The sequence below is a fragment of the Lagopus muta genome, chromosome Z (genome assembly GCF_023343835.1).
Source record: "Lagopus muta isolate bLagMut1 chromosome Z, bLagMut1 primary, whole genome shotgun sequence".
Lineage (NCBI taxonomy): Eukaryota > Metazoa > Chordata > Aves > Galliformes > Phasianidae > Lagopus > Lagopus muta.
In genome coordinates this window covers 34,647,340-34,668,585 of record NC_064472.1, presented here as the reverse complement: position 1 = coordinate 34,668,585, position 21,246 = coordinate 34,647,340, and the positions used below count along the sequence as shown (strand labels likewise).

Genomic DNA, 21,246 nt, shown 5'->3' with positions numbered 1-21,246 from the left:
TTCCCACAGATTCCCCTTAAATGGCCACACTTTTCTTCTGAAGTAGAATGTTAATGCAGACACAAACTCAAGATGAGTGGAACTGTAAGTTACTTTACAATAGCACTCTAAAGATGGCAGCTAAAGCCTATAAAATATTTGGCTTTGTTAGAGGTTAATTTGAAGAGCGTAATGGCTTCAGTCCTCCTGTGCATTCACCTTTAGACTGTCTTTTCCACATACTGCTGGCCTACAGAACAGGGAGTTATCATTATCATCCACTACTTCAGAAATGCAAGCAAGCACTGTGGTAATTTTTCACATATCCAATTGCTGAAACAATGCATCAAAAGCCGATGGCTGTTCCTTACAGCTCACACTGTTAGGTGGGAAATGCCAAAGAAGAATTAGTGGAAAATTTCTTCTGCACAGAAATGTTACTGGCCCTGAAATTCAGAGAATTCCTTTAGAGGGGTTGGCTCCCAGATAAAGGGCCATAATGCTTCCTTGCAGTAGAGCTTTGCAAGACATTAGAGTCCAGTACGCATGCAGTTATTGCCAGCTAACTTTTGTTTAGTGAGGACAATTGCTAAACACAACTTTCTTCCTTTGAGACCTCTCTTCCCCAGACTGCAGGGGTAAAGCTCTTCTCATATACAAAGTTGTGCAAAGGACACAAGAACAATGTTTAGTGGCAGGAAGATTGCAGTAATCCTGGAGCTGGGGGCTCCCCATGTCCTAGCAGACACTGACTTATTTAAACAGTCGTGATAAAACTGTTGCAAAACTGACATGCGTAACACCCTTTTCAGGAGCTGTATCCTACATACCTTTCCTGCGGTGCCACTGCTGCACAAGGACATCATGTGATTAGTAAAAAGCATTATCAGTTGAAAACTGCTACTCATTCAAGTCTTTAAAACACACTTCAGTAAATAGGCCACATCCAAACAATTCTTATAATGTTTTATTTTTTTCCACTTGCTGCACAAGGCTTGGAACGTACCACTCCAGCCTCTGAGGCTCCCAGGTGTTGCTTGAAACATTGAAACAGCTGGATGCCTATTTCTTGTTTAGATTCAGCACAGCTCAAATCATGCCAGACAATCCGTAGGAGAATGACCCCACTAGTGAACAATACATTTTTTTTCATCATATGAGTCTTTGGGAGAGGAGAGAGGATTAAAACAATAATAATAATAATACAAACAAACAAACAAAAAAACTTCTGACATGAAACAACTTTGGAATTAGTCCTCTTGATGCCTGAAAAGTAACTTATGCTTTCAAATACAAAGTTTTCTTCACATGGTAAGATGTTGCATACAGCTACCAGCCATAAGCTTTAGTCCACACTGCTTTCTTCTTGAACTCTGCAAGAGATCTCAAGGCCAGAAGTGTAACTGTGAAGACAAGGAAAAATCACATTAATATGTGCAGTCCAGACTGAAAAGTATGTGCGAATATTCTTCCTAGTCATTTTACTAACAGGTATAGATTAACTTCCCCTTTTATTGACTCTTTTCATGACTTTCATTTCCTAGCCTGACAATTTCTGATGCTACTTCTGCTATTCCCAGATATACTAGTCTCTACATCCCTCTGAAATGTCATGCTGTACGAGACCTTTCGCCTGCCTTACGGCATGTCCTCCACTGAAATCACATCTCATGATCACTTTCTAATTAGACCATCACTTTGAAGCAGCCCACGTATCAACCACGTCTGCAGGAAGCCTCAATTCAGTGACCAGGCACCCAAGAATAGCGGGAGATAGGAGATACTGGTAAGGACAGAAGCATAAGTACAAGGTCTTATATCCTCTGCTCAGTTCTCTGATTCACAGTGCAATCCAATCACAGGATCATGCTTTTAAGCAGAATCTGGTTACCAAACTGCTCACGTTCTAGTCATCCAGGAGGGATTCGACTCATCTCAACCACTGCATATTGAGAATATACTGTGTGTATCAGAATCTTCTGATTACAGAAAATTTCCCAACATCCATTAGCATGTTTCTGCTATACTAAACTTGAGTCCACTGAAGATAAGCAGACAGTCAGGGAATCTTTAGATTTATCAGAGAGTGATTAGAAGTTGAAGATGTTCAAAAGCAAGGCTAATTATCCTAGTAAAGCTAACAATTTATAAGCAGCTTACAAGAAGTTGTGTTTAGGTCCAACAAATCAAGTGATTCAAAGGAAGAGCCTTGTGTTAATGGGAAGAAGAAAAAGCACACTTCCTTCACCAGAGAGTATTTATGGTGTCCCCTTAAAATCATTTGCACAGATTGTATCACACTTCTATATCTCAAAGTGACCAATGTAATACAAGGTAGGGTCAAATTATGTTACTGTAAATCAAAATATTGTGCATCTCCCATATTTATCTTTCTTTTCCATAACCCCATTCCACCATTCTGTGACTCACTACACCAGTTAGACAACTATTCTGGCTGTCATCGTCTCTCTCTTCTCCCTTCCTCACAGTTCAGATGCATCAGAATAATTGCTGTTTTGTGATTTCTATTCCAGAATTGGAGGCTTTACAAATACTATGTTAATCTTAAAAAATAATTTCAAAAACAATTGATAAATCTGTGACTGAATACTCTTGTAGGACTGGACGTCTCCCTTGGGACCACCGGGTTCTTTACATCTTCAGCAGAGCACCACAAGAAGCAGCAGATAAGATAGAAAAGTCTTTAAAGAGGTGTCATAGATAGGGACTCTGCTTGTGAAGGTTCCCTTAAAAGACAAAATATAGCTCTCCTACATATGCTAATTGCATGGTTTCATCTTACTCTTTTTAATAACTGGGTTTTTCTGTTATTGATAGTTACAGAAAGATAAGGAACCAATTAAAAATACTTCACCTTTCAGCAGGTTTGTAGAAGATTTTGATAATGCTTCTTTAGGACTTTCCAACATATTGATAAGCCAGTCAATAAACTAAGGATTAAAATAAAAAAAAAGAAAAGAAAACGTGAATTAAAAGAGTCTCTGTATCTAAACACCACAAATTCTTTTCAGTTTGATAAGCAACATCACACTGCTGCTAAATTTGAACAGTTATCTCATCAGAGGTGGTGGCCAATCAAGCTTCTGCCCAAACTAACCAAACTGCATCTCACCGTTAGTGTAATTTCTTCCGCTGTTGGATTTGGTACTTTTGTTCCATCCTACTATGTAAGCAATAGTTCTTTGTAGAAAAGAAGGCACAGTAAACCCTTTCCTCTTGCCTATTTACTTCTTTAGTAATACAACCCTTTTGTCCGAATGTTTTAAGGGAAATCCTTCATTGCTCTGAATGTATTTGTCCCTCTTCTGAACTCTCACTGTTTTCCCAGCAGTGTATGGTGCCTGCAGGAGAACTCGATGCTTCAACTTTACTGGAATGATTTTTGGAACATGGTGTCAAATTCTTCCCCAAAGCCTAATCATGGATTTGCATGTCAACACCCCACTTACACACCTCATCTGTGTTCTGAGCTCTGACTTGAGTGGGAATTCAAGGCACAGAGGCGTGCAGGAACCAATCATAAGTGTTTATAGCTATCAATCTACGGATTCATAATATTGCCATATATCTCAATGATAAGCAACCTGCAATAGGTTTGCCAAATGAAGCATAATTGTTTACACTTATTTTAATGAAATACTTGAGAAAATAAAATGAAAGTGAAACATTACAAAGATGTAATGATGTCCAGCTCTAGTGGATCCGCCTTTTAGAGTTTACAAAACCAACTTGCTATCAGTAGCCAATTCTCCCTCAAGAGTTTGATTCTTGAAATGTTCCTTATATCTTTGTAACTCTAATTTTACTTGAGAAGCTACAGTCAAATATTTTGAGACAATTCATATCTAGTGTGAATAAAGAAAAACAAGATCACATGTCAGAGGCACTTCAGACTTCAGGTGGCTACTTGGAATGAGTTCTTTCTGACTCTTGGAAAAAGCTTACCACTGTGTGCAATCTTACCCTTTGTGCCTGTTCTTTCCAAGGCTCTTTAGCCAGCAAAAGGGAAATGCTGCTGGGAAGAAGAGTGAGTGTCTCCTGCATAGCAAGCTTGTCAGCGGGATGCTTGCCAACACGATCCTCAAACAATTCTGCTAATACTGTTTGGTGCTTCCATGGTGACCAGTCGGCACTGAGGCCAAGCAGTAATGGTGCACTGTGGTCAGCCCAGGCCACCACAGCACCTGCAAACAGCCACAGAAGAAAATCTATAACCTAAAGAGGAAAAAAAGTAAGAGTGCACTTTATTAGATGAGTAGTACAGGAGAAAAAAAGAAATAACAAATGCGGGTTTGTTCAAAGTAATCAGCTGAAAATACACCTAAGATTCAAAATGTAACAACTAAGATGTTCTTTAATATTCTCAGTGGATTGAAGCAGTGTAAGGTTTTTTTTTTCTTCTCAACTCAAAATCAAACTAAAATGTCTGCAGAAAGAGAAGCAAAAATACACTCTTCTAAAGCCATCCTTTAGTTTAATGCTGACCCACATGTCATTAAAATGGGCAAATAACATTTTTACAGTAACCTGATCGTTCAGGATCAGGCTTGTGTGCTAAAGAAGGTGGCAAATATTGCAGCAATGCAAAAAATGTAACATCCTTGGTGTCCTAAGACAGAAGACTAATGGCTGAACAGAAGTTATAACTACGAATGATAGTACTCAAAAATTGTCCAAGCCCTCCCACAGAAACAGCAGGTGCAGAACTCTAATCTCCTCAGACAGTTCTACTTATGAACTCAATTTTTCCTTGAATTGTTCTACATACAGCAAGTTAAGAGTAACAATTTCCTTTAGCTTATAGCATTGCTCACAATTTAGATTTTCTGGTTATTTAAAGAGTTTTAAATGCACATTCAGAATGTAAATTGAAAATAAAAGTCCAAAATATGAAAACATAGGGAATAATACTCAGTGCTGAGAAAGAACTACAACAAAAAAACTTTTTTCTCTGAAATCTGCTAATTATTTTTGCAGCGTGTACCTCCTTAAGATGAACATTTTGTACAGGTGTTGACTTGTACGCTAAATTTCCAATGTAGCCCATCAAGTCCAGCAGCCAGTCCATCCTTTTCATCACTCCTAGAAGAATATTTAAACTTCTTAACACTTAAACTTCACAGTGCACTATTTTTCTTTAAAAATCAACACAATGGCAACAACTGTGGAGGAACAACAAACAGCAATACCACTGTAACATTTATTTCACAACTGCCTCTGACAAAAGGCATACAGGCACTTACACTGTACAAGGCCTTTGCTGGTACTGTAGGCAACACACTATACGTGCAGAAAAAGAAATGTTTAGCAAGAATAATTTCATGTAGCAGCAGCCCCCCCTGCAGACATGACTACTGAAACCTAAAACCTCCCTAAGGTTTTTGCCTTGGGATCATTAAAATAGTCAGGCAACGGAACTAAAATGTGCCTCAACTCAATGCTCAATGATAGAACATATTTCACGGATTCGGTCTCCTGTCCAAATTCAATTCTCCTTCCTACAAACTAATAACTACCTTTGTCATATTTTCAGCTTTCAGACTGTCATTATCCTCTCCTGCTGCTCCTCACATATGCCTGTTACCACTTTGCCTCCTCTTTCAGTGAAGGAACTCACTTCATTCAAAACTCACTAATGGTTGAAGTTCTTCAATCACAGTTTGGACCTCAGGCATGAACGAACAACATAATACTTTGAAGTTCATCTGTTAATAATCAGCCTAAGGTCCTGCAGCCATGAAAATGGGGAGACTTAATTCTTTACCCCCTTTGTACTCATTTCTTCTTTGTTTATCCTACTGCCTGATTCTGTGACTACCCTTGCATCAGCCCCAGTGCTTATCAGAAGCTGAGGTGAGCCAACCTACACACAACCCACTAGATAATTATCAATTATGGCGGGGAAGAGGAAGAACAATTTTGTTTCCTGCATTAATTCAGCACAACAAGCTCAAAAGAGCAAGCTGTTCTCTTGTCTCAGCCAGGCTCACAGAAACACATTCTTACTTGTTTTGTCTCACAGTGCTAATTTAGATACGAGCTCTGAAGGACAGCAGGATTGCGCTGGCACTGGTCTCCGATGTGCTATGTATATTTCAAACATTACCCAAAAGATCAGAACAACTGGGAGACACAAGATGTAGTCACAGCTGTGGTCAGCAAATCACTCTTATCTATGATATGTGACTCACTGCTGATCCATGCAACAATAAAGAAATGGAGAAAAACATGAAAACAGCATTTGTTGTAAGTATTTCAAAAATACTTATTACAGAAAGATTCTGAAGATTGAGTAGTTTCTAATGTGGAGAAGTTTGAAAACAATTCCATCCAACTGTCTTAAAATTATACAAATAATATCAGTGCAGACCCATTAATAATTGTTGATACTGTTGTTAAGTATCAACATTTAAGGTTGGCCTTACCAGTGTTTTCATGGCTCACAATACGGGAGTGATAGAAACTATGCAAGAACATCCATACTGTAGACTCTTTCTGGTAATAGCCTGTCCAAGTATCAATCACAACACTCAAGTTCTTCAAAGGCAGTCTGCCTTGAGAAATCAAATACAGTTTGGTGAAGATGGCCTTCTCCATATTGTTCTGCAAACACAGTAAGAAAAGATAAATCAAAATAATATACCTTATTTTGTGGAAACAGAAAAATAGGGAAGGAATTCTCTCTATAAAAATAGGGAGGGAATTCTCTGATTATCTAGCAGGCTTATTTTTCTTTCATACAAATTATGAAACCTAAGACTGCACATACGGTTTTAATTACACACGTCTGAATAATTAAGCAAAGGGCAATTCAGTACAGTTTGATTGTTTCCATACTGCTTTAGGTTTTACACTCCCCTTTAAATGAAATGAACCATAGTGACAGTTCCTGAGATCCAAAACTTTCTGCATGATAGATTTCTCTTTGTGACAAAAAGGGTTTTCAGAAACTGTTCTTTACTGTGTGGAAATAAGAACTCAAGAAAATGACAGTTCAGCTTCCCTGACCTATTTAAATGCTCGATTCACTCTCTCTGATCGGTGGATCTGCCAGCAGATGGAATAGCATGGCATTATGTCATGGATATTTGTTCATAAAGACCCTCTCTAAACTCATGAAGCCCTTCCACACAGGTTATTTCCTCAGCATATAGTATTTTTCAGCTGCTAAGAGTTCCCCTGCTAGCTGATGTGGTGAGCTAGCAGATGAAAGTTTCCATTGTTATCTTCAACCATCTTGTCTACCAGGAAATACTCTGAGCATGAATACAAATACAGCATATTAAGTCACAAAAAAAAAGACAGTTCAGTTGAAGCACTTCACATTTTAACAAAAGAAAAAATCCAACAGTTCTCACTAGGATGCATTTACAATTTGTTTCAAGTTGGTAGTTATGTTAACACAGGAAGGCTACAGTCCTTTTTGCACTGCTGGACTTAGAAAATCTAACACCACTCCTATTCTAAATAACAGTCTTGTTCAAAGTCCTGGGGTGAAATCAGCAGTACTTAGCTGCCTTAACAAAGTTTTGGATGTGGACGGACCACTTTTGCTTCTCTCTGATGTTTGCAAGGTAGTGCCAAAACTCTTATATGCAGGATACACTAAACAAACAATGTTCTTCAGCAGCTAAAACACTCTGATAAGATGAAAAATAGTAACATATGCTCATTTCATGTAATTTTGTGATAAAAGATCAGGAGGAAACTATCATTACCTTAGAGAGCTGGACAATGCGATCAATCTCTGCATCAACCATTTCTGAGATACATTTTGCTACACTGACATACATCTCCAGTTCACTTCTCTGCAACAGAAAAGAAAATGCACATTTGGACATCTACCACCAGATTTCTTCTTCATTAAAACCAGTGTACCTGAGAACTTTGTTAAATTTGATCATGATGACAACTTAAATGCACTTCATGTAGGAAAAAAAATATATATATATATATTTTTTTTAATTAAACATTTTTTAGAATTGTCCTTCCTAGCAGGTATTTTCTGTATCTACGTTGTTCTTTACAACACTGCAAGATGATAAATCCTCTGTTGAGAAAGAACATCTCTGACTGTTCTCTACTACTGTTTCAGAACCATTTATTTCAGTACCAGTACTGTGTTTTCCCATTACCAAGTTATTTAAGAGGGAAAACTGTATTAAAATGCCCTCACAACTCAATCAACAGAATATTTGAAAGTAACAAATAGAAAATATGCAGGAATCTTAACTGCTCTCACTAAAACTTTTTACATCCTAGTTCATGTTTCAAATCTGATGAGTCAGTGCAAAAAGATGGGATTTTACATCAGTAAAAATAACCAGTCAAAGTTCAGATGTCTCATACATTATTCCTTACCTGAATTTCATTTGGTAGAAGCTCAAATATTTTCTCGGTAGCCTGGCACAAAAAGCCCCAGCAGTACTGGGCAGGGTTTGGAATTTTCATTGCCTGCATCAGTCCCTGTAAAACACACTGGCAAATTTCTGGGTTTTTTGTGCGGTTCACTTCAAACTGCTGTATCAGAAACACTTCTGTAAAAGCCTGTAGCTTGTCTTCTGCAACATGTTTCATCCACAGGGACAGGGACGTGAAAAGGTATTTCTGTGTTTTTGTCTAAAAACAGAACAGAAGGTGAGAGTGTCTTAAAGTTTGCTGTGATTTCCAGATTAATTACCTTCACTGCATTTAGGTCTTTCTGTTTGGTCTAGATATTTGGAATTGGCTTTCAATTCACTGGTGTTTCCTGCACTACACAAAAGCCATCTACAAATGAAGAGGTATCATTCATCATCTAACAGACCAAAACAAATTTTTAAATAGTAAGTGATTTTTTTTCCATGTAATATAAATTAGTATGTTTCAAGGACTCCGATAATTTCTTCTTGTGCTAAAAACTGAATCTAATCTTCACTTATTTTCGTATTCTAACTCTATAATCACAGATGGCCAAGTTCCAGCTCCATTGCCACAGGCAGGTTTGCCAACCACTAGATCAAACACTAGATCACATTACCCAGGGCCTCATCCAACCTGGCCTTAGACACCTCCAGGGATGAGGCATCCACAACCCCTCTGGGCAGCCTGTTCCAACACCTCACCACTCTCTTAGTAAAAAAGACTTCCCTGACGTATAATATAATAGAAATCTTCCCTCCTTTAGTACAAAACCATTCCCCCATGTCCTATCACTATCCACCCGTGTAAAAAACTGATTCCTCTCATGTTTATAAGCTCCCTTTAAATATTTGAAGGCCGCAATGAGATCTCCCTGCAGCTTTCTCTCTTCCAGGCTGAACAAGCCAAGCCACTGCAGCCAGTCTTCATGGGAGAGGTGCTCCAGCCCTCACATTCATATTCATGACCCTCCTTTGAAACCTCTCCAAAAGCTCCACATCTTTTTTGTAGGCCGCAGACTGGAATGTAGTACCGCAACTAAGGTCTCATGAGGCCAGAGTAGAGAGGGACGATCACCTCCCTTGTCCTGCTGGTCACCCCTCTTCTGAGGAAACATTTATTCCAAGTTCAGATGGAACATGACATTCAACTATTATTATAAAGTATTAAATTAAAAAGGAAAAAAGGAAAAAAAGCACCTCAAATAAAGCACTTCAGAAAGCATTCTAAGTCAGTTAAATAAAATCTCTTACATAAGTATTACTCATTTCTTCCCTCTTTTTATGGATTGCTTGAACTAGAAGGAGTTCAAACATGGCAAAATTCTGTTTTCCTTCAAAACTGAGGAACTTCTTTTCAATGAACTCTGTCTTACTAAAGACCTTTTTGTACTGGTAGAAAAATTTTAGTTTCCCTGTATGCTGTGCACTGCACTCCCACACAACCCATACAGACCTTGCCTAGGCAGCCAAGCATGCTAGTATGACAGACCTAATACTATTAACATTATTGGCTAATGAAGAAAACTGCAATTACACTGAAAAAAATAAAAACGAATATATCCTGGGGCTGAGTCCTTTTTGTGACCTGAAATTAACACTGCACTCAGAAACTAGAGCTCAGAAAGCAAATACTTTGCTTTTTGTGTTTATCTCTCTGTGGAGATTAATTTAAAATCACAAGTCAAAATATATCCCTCAAGGAACTGGAATAGATCATAGAAATCCACACTGGATTTACTGAGGATCATCCTGAACCTGTTCCTCATTTAGAATAAACTAATGGAACTGCAGTCAAGTGCACTCTAAGATTCAGAAAGTTTTTAGAAACTATATAATGGAGTCCATATTGAACCTCCATAAAAACAACTGCACTGTAGGAGGGGATAAGCCTCAATTTGATTCTACTATAGGTATGTCTGTAATTATCTACAGAGTTAAGTTTTTAAAAAGTAACATCTTTCACTAAATCAAGAAATGCTGATAGAAGAAGCAGGCAAGATTTTGGACAAATAAGTAGGACTTTTTTTTAAGTCTATCAAATGACATACTGAAAAAAAATATTGTTCCCTATATGCCATGCTTTCTTACATGTCTAGGTTATCAGAAATGCAGCAGGAAATGAAAGAGATCTTACACGATCAAAACAAAAATGTGTTGCATATCTTAAGCTCATCTTGAACCTGAAGGTCCCAGACAAGATACTCTAGACTATCATTACAAATAGATGCTAAATAGTACTATTTATTATAATACTATACTATTATTAATACTATTAGTATTACTAATACTATTATTAATATAATAATACTATTATTTCTGCAGAATTCTGAACCTACCAGTCATTTCACAGTCTAACACTCTAAACTTCATTACTACCTGAGCAATCTCTTAGGAAAGAGGTGCTGAAGTCACACAGATTTTCTGACATACGTACACTGAGACTGTAAACAAGAGGAGGTGCCACCCACATCCCCAAAAGCATTGCAGCATTTTGAGATGATTGGGCTTGCGTCGTAGCCAGTTCAAGGCAGAGATATTTTATCTCATCACCTAAAAGAAACAAAACAGAAGTTAGGAAATAAATCTTTTTAACTTTGAATTTATTTTCAACTCATAAAATGAAGGTTATCGTTCTACTTGAGCACTTGCAGACGAAACTCCATTCACAGAACTCCTACTTAAGAGTTTTCAGCACATTCACTGTAGAATGCTTCTCTCCCCATCTCCCCATGCACGCTTGGACAAGTTCTGAGATGTCTTGCTGAAAGTTCCCTTCAGTTTTCTTTATAAGAAAAATACGAGAATGGAAAGAAAATATAAATTTAAATGATCCTTGCTAAAAAAAAAAAAAAAAAAAAAAAAAAAAAAAAAAAAAAAAGAGAAAAAAAGATTAATCTGCAAAATAAATAAGTCCCTTTCCATCATGCTAAATGTAAGAGTAATTAGCATTTATGTACCTGCTTATAAACATCCATGTACTATGTATGTTTATATGACATGTCACAGAACAGAGGTTATTCACTGTTAATACTCTTGATGCTTGGCTGGAAAATTCTACAGTCTAACACGTGGAAGTCTTTACACTGCATGGAGGCTGTAAAACTTATAAAATCCCTCTTATTAGTTTCTTCTTAGAGACCTCTTAGTGACTAGTACAGCCTGTTTCCTAGTAGAGTAACTAGTAAATATATTCAAGAGAGTTTGAGCAATGCAATTGTTTCCATGTAGCTCATGATCATTAAAGCAGTACAAAATCAAAAACGTTAGATATCGTACTGGCATTTATTCATCAGATATTCTTGTCAGCATTTAAAATTTAAATAGGTGCTGCGATACTCAAATGTTCTTTGAAGTGGTCACAGAATCACAGAATGGCTCGGGTTGGAAGAGACTCAAGGATCAAGCTCCAATCCTCCTGCCACAGGCAAGGACACCAACATCCCCATTTAATGCTAGACCAGGCTGCCCCATCCTATCTGGCCTTGAACACCTCCAGGGACGGGGCATCCACAACCTCTCTGGGCAGCCTGTTCCAGCACCTCACCACTCTCTCTGTAAAGAACTTCCCCCTGACATCCAACCCAAATCTTCTGTCCTTCAACTTAAAACCTTTTACCCTTATCTGTCTTTATCTACCCTTGTAAAGAGTTGACTGCCCTCCTGTTTGTAGGCTCCCTTCAGGTACTGGAAGGCTGCAATGAGGTCACCCCACAGCCTTCTCTTCTCCAGGCAACAGTCATCCGTATCACATGTCTTACACAGTTCACTAGTCATGAATGAGCAAGCAAGTAATTCAAGATTCAGGCTCTTTAAAAGATCTTACATTAAATGTCATGTAACTTGCACAGCTCTGAAAGGATAAAACTGTTAGAAGATTCTTTGTCAACCAATTCAAAACTGGCTCGCTAGCTTGGAGTACTAAATCATAGATAATAATTTATTAATGACTGTTGAATAACATATCCCACCTCTGTCACACTATACAGTTTTTGCTCAACAGCAATAAATTTTCTACAACAGGAAAGCAGTCTGTTATCTGCAATACCTTTACAGATAAATTTCACAGTAGAATTTCTGAAGCATTTAAGTTTTGTAAAAATGTTCATAAATAATAGTCATGTAAAAATCCAGGATAATTGAATATACAGTCTATTTTTCAGACAAATATTCATGACATAGTTATTTCAACATATTTATGTTAGTTTTATATTTCTAGATTGACTGCTAGGTCAACTGTACTGCATCATGCTTTTTAAAACAAGCTGAATAATGTTTATTAGTACACAAGAAGATTTATTTCCATACAGATATATAATGTAAAAAAGCGTGCAACTTCCACAGGAACACAGAGGAAGAATCAAGAGAAATTATATTTGAAAACAGACTATCATGTGGACTGAAGTTAATAAAAACACTGCCACAAAACTGATGTACAATTTCCTTTGGAATTCCCCTCATTTACAAAAGTCAGAGTCCTGAGCAAAAAACAGGAATAAAAAAATTTCCCAAGAATTTAAAAAGTTTCAGCTATTCATAAGGTTGCACACCAATTTGCATTAGCATGCACTGCACAGTTCAGTGTAGGAAATTCTTTCACTTATTCTTACAAAAGATTCTACTGTCCACTGAAAGATTACAAAAGTTCCAATTAACAGTAAGAGCATTTCATTTGTTGCCAAATCTTCTCTAGATCCAGCAAGTACTTGTTTCACACTGGACTCTTCAGTGATTTCTAATGCTTTTGCAGGTAATTTGCATAAACAAAATAAGCATCAGAGAAAAATAAGCAAAACTTTCCGTTTTCTGGACTCAATTTAAGTGCAACAGCTCTTGCTCAGCCTCGTTGTAAAAAACAATCTGCAAGGCCAGTAATGACAACTACATAAATCAAGAGAAACAAAACTCAACAGAATCAAGGGAATATGGAACTACAAACAGTAGGTGTTTTTTAAGGAAACGAGTGAAAGTCAGAGACATTTACGTCAACCAAAAATGACACCAGCAGATATCTTGAGAAAAGCTACCCAGTCCCATACTTCAGTGTTGTGATTTGATCTGGCAGGTAGCTAAATGTCACACAGCCATTTGCTCACTATACCCCCGTAGGATGGGGAAGAGAACTAGAAAAAACGTAGAACTTGTGGGTTGAGATAAAGACAGTTCAGTAGCATGGAAAAGGAGGGGAAAATAAAAATAATGACAAAAGAATATACAGAACAAATGATGCACACTGCAGTTGCTCACCACCTGCTAACTGACACCTAGCCAATCCCTGAAAAACAACAGCCCTCCACTGGCCAACTCCTTCAGTTTTTTAGTTCTGCATAATATTATATTGTGGCATTAGCTGGATTGGGCAGCAGGCCTGGCTGTGTCACTTCTCAGCTCTTAATGCACCCCCAGCTCTTTGCTGACAGAGCAGTCTGAGGAATTGAAAGTGCTGTTTAGCAGCAGTGAAACCATCAGTGTATTGTCACCATTATTCTTATGCAGAATCCAAACAACAGCACCATGACAGCTATTAAGAAGAAAATTATTCTTGTTAAAATCAGGACATACAGGATCAAAACTGCTCTTCAATATGAAAAAAAAAAAAAGATTCCTAGAAACAAAGAATCCAGAGTTGTGATGAAAAGATGGGGTATGCTTTCCCCTGTTAGCCAGAGCCATTTAGTAGATACTATATTTCAGAGTAGCGATAGCTAGATGTGCTCAGTTCAAAATTGTGATAAATCTACCTGCATCTTCTAACACCAGCAATGGTACTGCATTCACTGAACTAAGACCATTCCCAGTTTTTGATGGGTTCTTCTAACCAAATCCACTAGTATCCTAACAGAACTTCCAAATTGCTGCAAACCACTTAGTTCTGTTCTCTAACCTCTTCTTATATCACAACAACCTAGGCCCAACACAATTGCAAACATTATGATATATGCCTGCAAACATTAGAAAGTTGCCCTTGAGAGCACGGTTAACACTTCAACTTATGAAGCACCTAACAGGTTACGTAGTTTATGAAAACTGTGTTAGTTAAGAAGTCTTGTGGCAAATACAAATGACAATAGATAATGACAAAACTTACCAAAGTTTAACCTCATCAAAGGAGAAAGAACAGATGCCCAATTTACAGGTGGATACTGATGACTTCCTCCAACTACAGCAATGGGTGCCAATGCTACTTTCACCAGCTGAGCTGGAACAGATTCAGGGCCTGGAACAGAATATTCAATCACAATTTTCAATCTGAATTCTTTATGTTTGTTTAAATGCTTCAGAAGAAAAGTGCATGTACTATATCAACTCAAGCTGCACCGAAGGCCAGTCTGTAGTGATGAACTAGAGAACATCATAAAATTACCTGCTACTTTTGCATTGTTTTTTGTCCCTGGTATCTAAGAATTAGTTGTCTCTTGTTTGTAATTAGTGGATTTGTATTTAATGCTAGTAACCTGACAAAGATGGCTTTTCAGCTTTGCAGAAGCTTTTTGGTTCCTCCCCCTTGAATCAATGTATAAGTTAATTACAGACATTCCGCATTTAGTAAGGTAGAATTTTTGCATTTTTTTTTCTTAGTAGGCGAACAGCCAAGTTTTCTGATACTTTGCTGACATCTCAACTCAAAGATGCATGACATAAAAAACTGCTAGACATGCTTATCTTTACTACGTACTGAGTTAAACATGGTGAATTAACTCAGTTTCCTGAAAGCAAAGCAATCTATACTTTCATTAAGAGCAAATCTCGCTTAATTGGACAGATCTCTTTCATTAGCACTCCACACATAACAGCACACTTTCAGTAGGTTCCTTTGCATTTTTCACGCGTAGATACTCATCCATTTAAATACCAGAATGTCATACAGATTCTTAATCTAGAGTCCTGATAGCAAGGGACAGAAGAAAGCCTGTCTGAAAAAAATACACCTGAGGATACATGCTAATGTTTAAAGTGGTCAGATGTTCACGCCTGCAAGGGAGATACATCATCTCATAGGCAGAGGGAAGGGGAAAGGTAGAAGACTTAAAAATACAGAAAAATCCAGACAGCACTATACAATTCTGTTAAGTATAATTCCATTTTTTTGTTTTAAAGGAGTTTGCACGTAGAAGTGTAGAGTGCGAATGTTAGAGAAGCATAGTGAAGCATTAGTGTAGCTCAAATCAGTGCTTAGAAAAGCTCTCTTGAATAAAAGCAGGTTGTTAAGGTCGTATTTTAAAGACATAGCATATTTCCTAGGCATTACACTCTAATTCCTACTTACCTTTTTTTCCACTTTCAATGGCAAAGTCAATGGCTGCCCTGATAAAGCTGCTTTCAGGCAAGTAGCTAAAATCTGGAGGAACTGTGAAGACAAAAAAAACGTTTATATACTCAAATGTGTTAGCAGAAAGTAGAACTTCCATCTTCCATGTAAATACAAATATCAGACGGAGCTATATTTGACCTCACTATGTCTGCAGGTGATTCAATGCCATTAGACCAAAAGATTATCGATAGATCCATGGGCATTCCCACTGTAAAGGCAAGATAAACTCAGTCTTTGTGAAAAATGTTAGGTCTGAAAAACAAATTCAAACCAACTGAAAAGCCAGGGCTAAGAATTTCCTTAAATATAACAGCCACAGCAAGTCAGGCCTTAGTAAGCTTTAAAGCTCCATTTGGAATTTAAAAGAACAGAAACATTCCATGTCTATGTAAACTCAGGCACTTTGACATCAGAAGTAGAAAATCCAATCATACAATGACATATTGACAGAATGTGAACTTGTGTAAATTGTCACATTAGAAAGGTACTGACAGAATTTTCTGCTTCAGTTAAGTAGAAATCTCTACTACTAACTGACTTGAAGAAAAAGCTTCTCATTGTTAGTTTTTAAGTGTTAGCTTTTTCTTTATGAAATGTTATGAAGTGCTAAAACAAAGCAGATTCAATCAGCTCTCAAGTCATGAATTGGATAATGTAAAACTTATTTAAAATTTATCCTCAATGCTTTTAAAGAATAAAGACAGAAGCAATATAAAAGCTTGACTGGCATAACAGAGAACCTTAGTTTGATACTGCAAGTAAAAGCAGATAGCAGGGCGGGCTGTGGAGAGCATCCCTTTCAGCACACTAATTCCATCATGTTTCAAGCTCTAGGTCTGGCACACAAGACCATAAAGTCTCTGACTTAAAAGCCATCATGTCATATTAAGGCCTGCAGTGCCAAGTCTGTAGCATTCTTTGTGGCCTTTGCTATCTTTTTAATTAGGTGCTACTGCTATTTGCCATCTTTAAGCAGCAATAATACAGCATCTCACCAGATGTCCTGCTTTGGGTAGAAGATAAACAGGACATATGAAGGTGTCCAAGAAGTCCTGCTGCATTTGTCTGAAGGCCAATCTGCCCCGAAAAACTGATTACCTGTTCAGACAATAAACAAATATTTAGACAGTCAAGCTGGACACAAACATTAAATCATTCCTTCAAACAGAATCAGTCTGTTTGGACAGTGTCAAGATACCCTAGTGCATTATCCAAAGCTTGAAAGATAGACTAGCTCCTTACCTGTGTAAGGGTTCTGATGACTTCATTGAGCTTACTTTGAAACTGGGAGGTCTGGATGCTTTCAGATTTTAGCTGCCAAAGGAATGGGGGAAAAAAAGAAAGTGACTTTTAGAAGAAATGAAACAATGCAACAGAGAGTGAATAGTGAGAAGACGGGTTATATTTGCACACATGCTTTTTGTGGGGGAGTGGAGGAAAAGAGGAGAAAGCCTACACAACAGTAAACTTATTTCCAGTGATAGTGCCTATGAGCCATATGATGGGAAAAATGGATCAGATTCCAATCTACAAACTAATTCATCCCATTTGGTTCATACCCAGCATAACTCAGTATTAGATGCCCTGGTACATGACCTGTATCCTGTATGGATGCAGGAGAGATCGTTCTATCTCGTCTTCTCATCAAATTTCTAGGAGAGAGAAAAGTACCATCTGTGTGTATGTTCTCACCTGTATCACGCCTCCTTCAGAACCCACCAGCGCAACCAGCCCATTGACAGCAGCCAGGCGCTGCATTGTTGGAGACCCCTGGAAATGTAGGTCATGTCAGTGAATCTTTGGGCTCACACAGCACCACAGCTGAATTTGTAGCACAACAGATTTACTTCCCTTAAGCAAAAGGGATTTTCTTTCAAGTACAAGACCATGACTGTTACCACTTCCATACTTTTAGGTCTTTTTTGTCAGACTCCAGCATACTGAATGATTATTAATCTTTCTTGCTGAATGAAAGGCTTTATGCAGAGACTTCCTTACCCACTTTCTCCATCTAAAATTGTCACATATTTTTCCCTAATGAATCACTTTCTTCTGGCACTGTATGTGTTCAACAAAATGCGCCAGTGAATTTGAACTCTAAAAGATTTTTTTTCTTTACTGAAACTCACCTTCAGCTCCCACCTTAAGGTCTAGGTTTAGAGGTTGCTTTCACACAAGTGTTTTAATAATGAGAAATTAAAATGATTGAAGCAGAATGGCAAACAGAACAAATGAATGCATCTCAATTTTCCCACTACACAGTTACAGCACCAGTGATGAGGGGGCCTTCAGCCACCCTGGACCTGTTCATCTACACAGTCTGAATACTGTCTGTTCAATCTAAAAATTGCACTGTAGTCACTTCATCCTTTGAGTATAAAGAAAGCAATTACCATATCATAAAAATGGGTTACTGGCAATTTATAACTTAGCAAAATAACCATTTAGGGCAGTAAATGTAAAACAACTGAATCACTGTAATCTCCATTTTTCTAGTCTATTTTTGTTAAATAACACCTAATTTTACCAGGTATCTTAATTTAATTAATAACCTACATTTTATCTTTTGATAATTTTCCACATTAATAAAGATTCCAAGACTTCCTACCAATAACCATTTCCCATTAAGCAAACAGCCAGAAGAGAAGTAAGGCTTTTCTTTTCTAGTGAATCGTCTAAAGCCATATTTTTAATTCCAAGTATGATCAAACAGCTTATTCAGATTGTCCCAAGTTTTCCTAAACCATTTCAGGATGAAAATTATGTCTCTACTCTTCTTTCAAGATCTCCCTCTTAAAAACCTAGGATATGAATTAAAACTCCTTTACCTCCGCAATCACAACTTTTATCCAGGCTGGCATTAGTTTGTTACTCAAGTCTTCAGCTTTGCCATGGCCACAAACTGACAAACCGTGAACAACCGTACCAAGAGCTAAAGCAAAACCAGATGTCTAAAAAGTGAAAAAGACAGACATTAAGAAACAAATCTCCCAAAGAAATACTCTTTTCTGTATTTCCTACTGCAAAGTTACTTAAACACTTATTATTTCTTTACCGAAGCCACAGACTTACAGAAGTCCTTTATCTACAACACCAGATGCTTCCAAATTTCAAGTATTTTCTCCTGCCAAATGACACTAGATTTTTTTCATCTTTGGTGCATGGTCTGCTCTGAAGCTTTATTCCAGAACAGACTTTCTTATACAAAGATTAAAAGAATTACAAAGGCCTTGACTCCTTATTTTTTAAGTGAATTTTCAAAACAATTGACCAGTCTAATAGTGGGTTTTGATGCTAAAAGGTTCTGTTTTTCTTTTTCTTTTTTTTTTTGTTTTTTGTTTTCTGGCATATATTTAACAAAAAAGAACAAGTACTGGAATATGGAGATCATTTTTGCATTTTTGAAGGTAACTTTAGAACACCTGGATTAAGTTGTGGCTCTGGTTATGATGATCTCACTGATTTAGAGAAGACAAAATTCAAAAGGGCACAGCTGATGTGTTTTCTTAATAAAAATATTACAAATGAGACAGGAATTGGTAAGAAATGGCAACTAAGGTCATCAAGATCTTAAAAGTACCAACTTTTCTTTTACATATAATAAAATATATACAGTCTGCTATTATTTCGGTCTTTGGTGATTGCTACCACAAGGGCAGATAATGCATTAGTGGACAAAATAATAAGGTAATTGTATGGTATGCAGAACGTAGTAAATATTCATTAATGATCAAAGTAGGTTAATGCAATTTTCTTCAGGCAGCAGTCTGGATATAGCAGGATCAGGTATTAAATAGGTAAGAGACAAAGGGAACTTAAAAAAAGCCCAAACTCTGAATCGTCACCTGCAGATTTTTTTCCACTAAGGTCCGCAGCTTGTTCATGGCTTCTTCAGCCTCTGCTGCTTCTATGATTCCTACACTGAAAGCAGAGACACAGGAACAGGCAACAGAATAGGCAAGTACCTGAAAATAATAAGTAAATTCTGTTACGCAGCACTATTCAATTTCAGTGTAAACAGAAGGAGGCAACAGTTTTCATAGCTTGCAATGCTGCCAATGCTGTTGACAGCAACAATATGTCTCCTTTACAGGATACATCAAATAATCCCACAAAATAAAAACAGAAGAAAACAAATGCACCAACAAAAACAAGTACAGAACAGCCAAGCAGAAAAGGAGGCTATCTATAAAACCTCAGGCAGGATTTATGCTACCTAGTTACTGAGCACTAAGACCATGTCATGAATTCTTCTTTGGCAGTTCAAATAGAAAGCACTGTCTGCTGCTGCTTCTGCTCCAATCTTCATTACTACTGCATTCCTCAGTCATACCTGCTTTTACACAGTACTTGTACATAATGTCTCTCTAGGGAAAGTGCGGTGTTTTACAATGTAGACTAAATGTTTTAAGAAACAGATTTTATAAATCTGTCTGCTGTTGTCTTTGCAGATCACCTCTGGGCAAGAAGTATACGCTATGATAGCAGTGCCAAAGGCACTGTGCCTAGGGCACCAGTGCCCACTGCCCCCATCCCTAGAGTTGTTTGAGGGTAGACTGGATGAGGCCTGGGGCAGCTCTAGTATGGAATGGGGAGGTTGGTTGGCCCTGCATGTGGCAGGGGGGTTGGAGATTCATGGTTTCAAGGAGATTCACCTTGAGGTCCCTTCCAACCCTGGCCATTCTGTGATTCTGTGAAGGCAGCTAAGCACAATCCCTTACAAACTCTGCAATAGCTGTCTTCATTCTCCAGTGTCAGGAACTGAGAAAACTCACTCTACACTTTGATGCTTTTCTTTCTGTAAGATGGTATCTAAGTCTTCTCTTTTCATTTCGTGACTCCACAAATAGGAAAAAAGAATGGTGATTTCACTGTCTCATCAGAGCCATGAATAGTACTTGCAACAGGATTTATACAATGCCACTATAGCACATACTTGACAAGATTATCTCTTAAGAAATGGAGGCTAAGGAGAGATGTCTTTTGTAAACCATAGAGGAATGCAGCAGCATGACAAAAAATATCATGCTATTTTCAATTTATACTTTCAGATGTTTATTCCTTCTAAGAAAGATTCTTAATCTGTGCCATTAAACAACTATAAATAAGTTTAGAAGCAATTCTGTTTTTTGTAGGGCCAACTTCTGATCTTCATAAATGTAGTTATTTTCCTACACACAAGTATCCAACTACTATTTATCAGAATCCACAGCATCCCATCCATGATGGAAACAGGCCTGCAAGGCCAGAAGAATATACAGTCTCCCTGAAAAATATATGACATTAGCCTCATGTTTCACAAATGACACTATTTTTCTGTCTTTAGCCTTAGATATGAAAAGTAAAGAAATGAAGTCTGATCTTTCAATGAGGCTGCTGTGCCAATGTTTTACCCTGCTTTGCACCAATGCTATGCAACAGAATGTATATAGGGTTTGAAGAACTCCTACCTGGTAGACAATTAGCAACAATTCTGACTTCAAAAAGCAATGCTCAGATTGAACCCCTTATTGCATGTGGCCAAAGCTACTTCTT

The 21,246-nt window shown here is 37.6% G+C and overlaps 1 protein-coding gene across 3 annotated transcripts in view; it reads right to left on the bottom strand.

The window, feature by feature from the left end:
- Window positions 1-924: 924 nt before the first annotated feature.
- Window positions 925-21,246, bottom strand: part of FOCAD (focadhesin) — a 92,185-nt gene continuing 71,863 nt past the window's right edge. For all 3 annotated transcript variants that reach the window (XM_048931674.1, XM_048931675.1, XM_048931676.1), the window contains 15 exons: window positions 19,557-19,676; window positions 18,540-18,662; window positions 17,404-17,481; window positions 16,954-17,025; window positions 16,707-16,809; window positions 15,667-15,747; window positions 14,488-14,616; window positions 10,837-10,952; window positions 8,362-8,619; window positions 7,719-7,808; window positions 6,426-6,603; window positions 4,985-5,082; window positions 3,964-4,215; window positions 2,855-2,930; window positions 925-1,382 (listed from right to left, as the gene is read on the bottom strand). In XM_048931674.1, coding sequence (XP_048787631.1) covers window positions 1,309-1,382; window positions 2,855-2,930; window positions 3,964-4,215; window positions 4,985-5,082; window positions 6,426-6,603; window positions 7,719-7,808; window positions 8,362-8,619; window positions 10,837-10,952; window positions 14,488-14,616; window positions 15,667-15,747; window positions 16,707-16,809; window positions 16,954-17,025; window positions 17,404-17,481; window positions 18,540-18,662; window positions 19,557-19,676 — 1,848 coding nt within the window. In that variant the 3' untranslated portion in view covers window positions 925-1,308. The remainder of the gene's footprint in view (window positions 1,383-2,854; window positions 2,931-3,963; window positions 4,216-4,984; window positions 5,083-6,425; window positions 6,604-7,718; window positions 7,809-8,361; window positions 8,620-10,836; window positions 10,953-14,487; window positions 14,617-15,666; window positions 15,748-16,706; window positions 16,810-16,953; window positions 17,026-17,403; window positions 17,482-18,539; window positions 18,663-19,556; window positions 19,677-21,246) is intronic.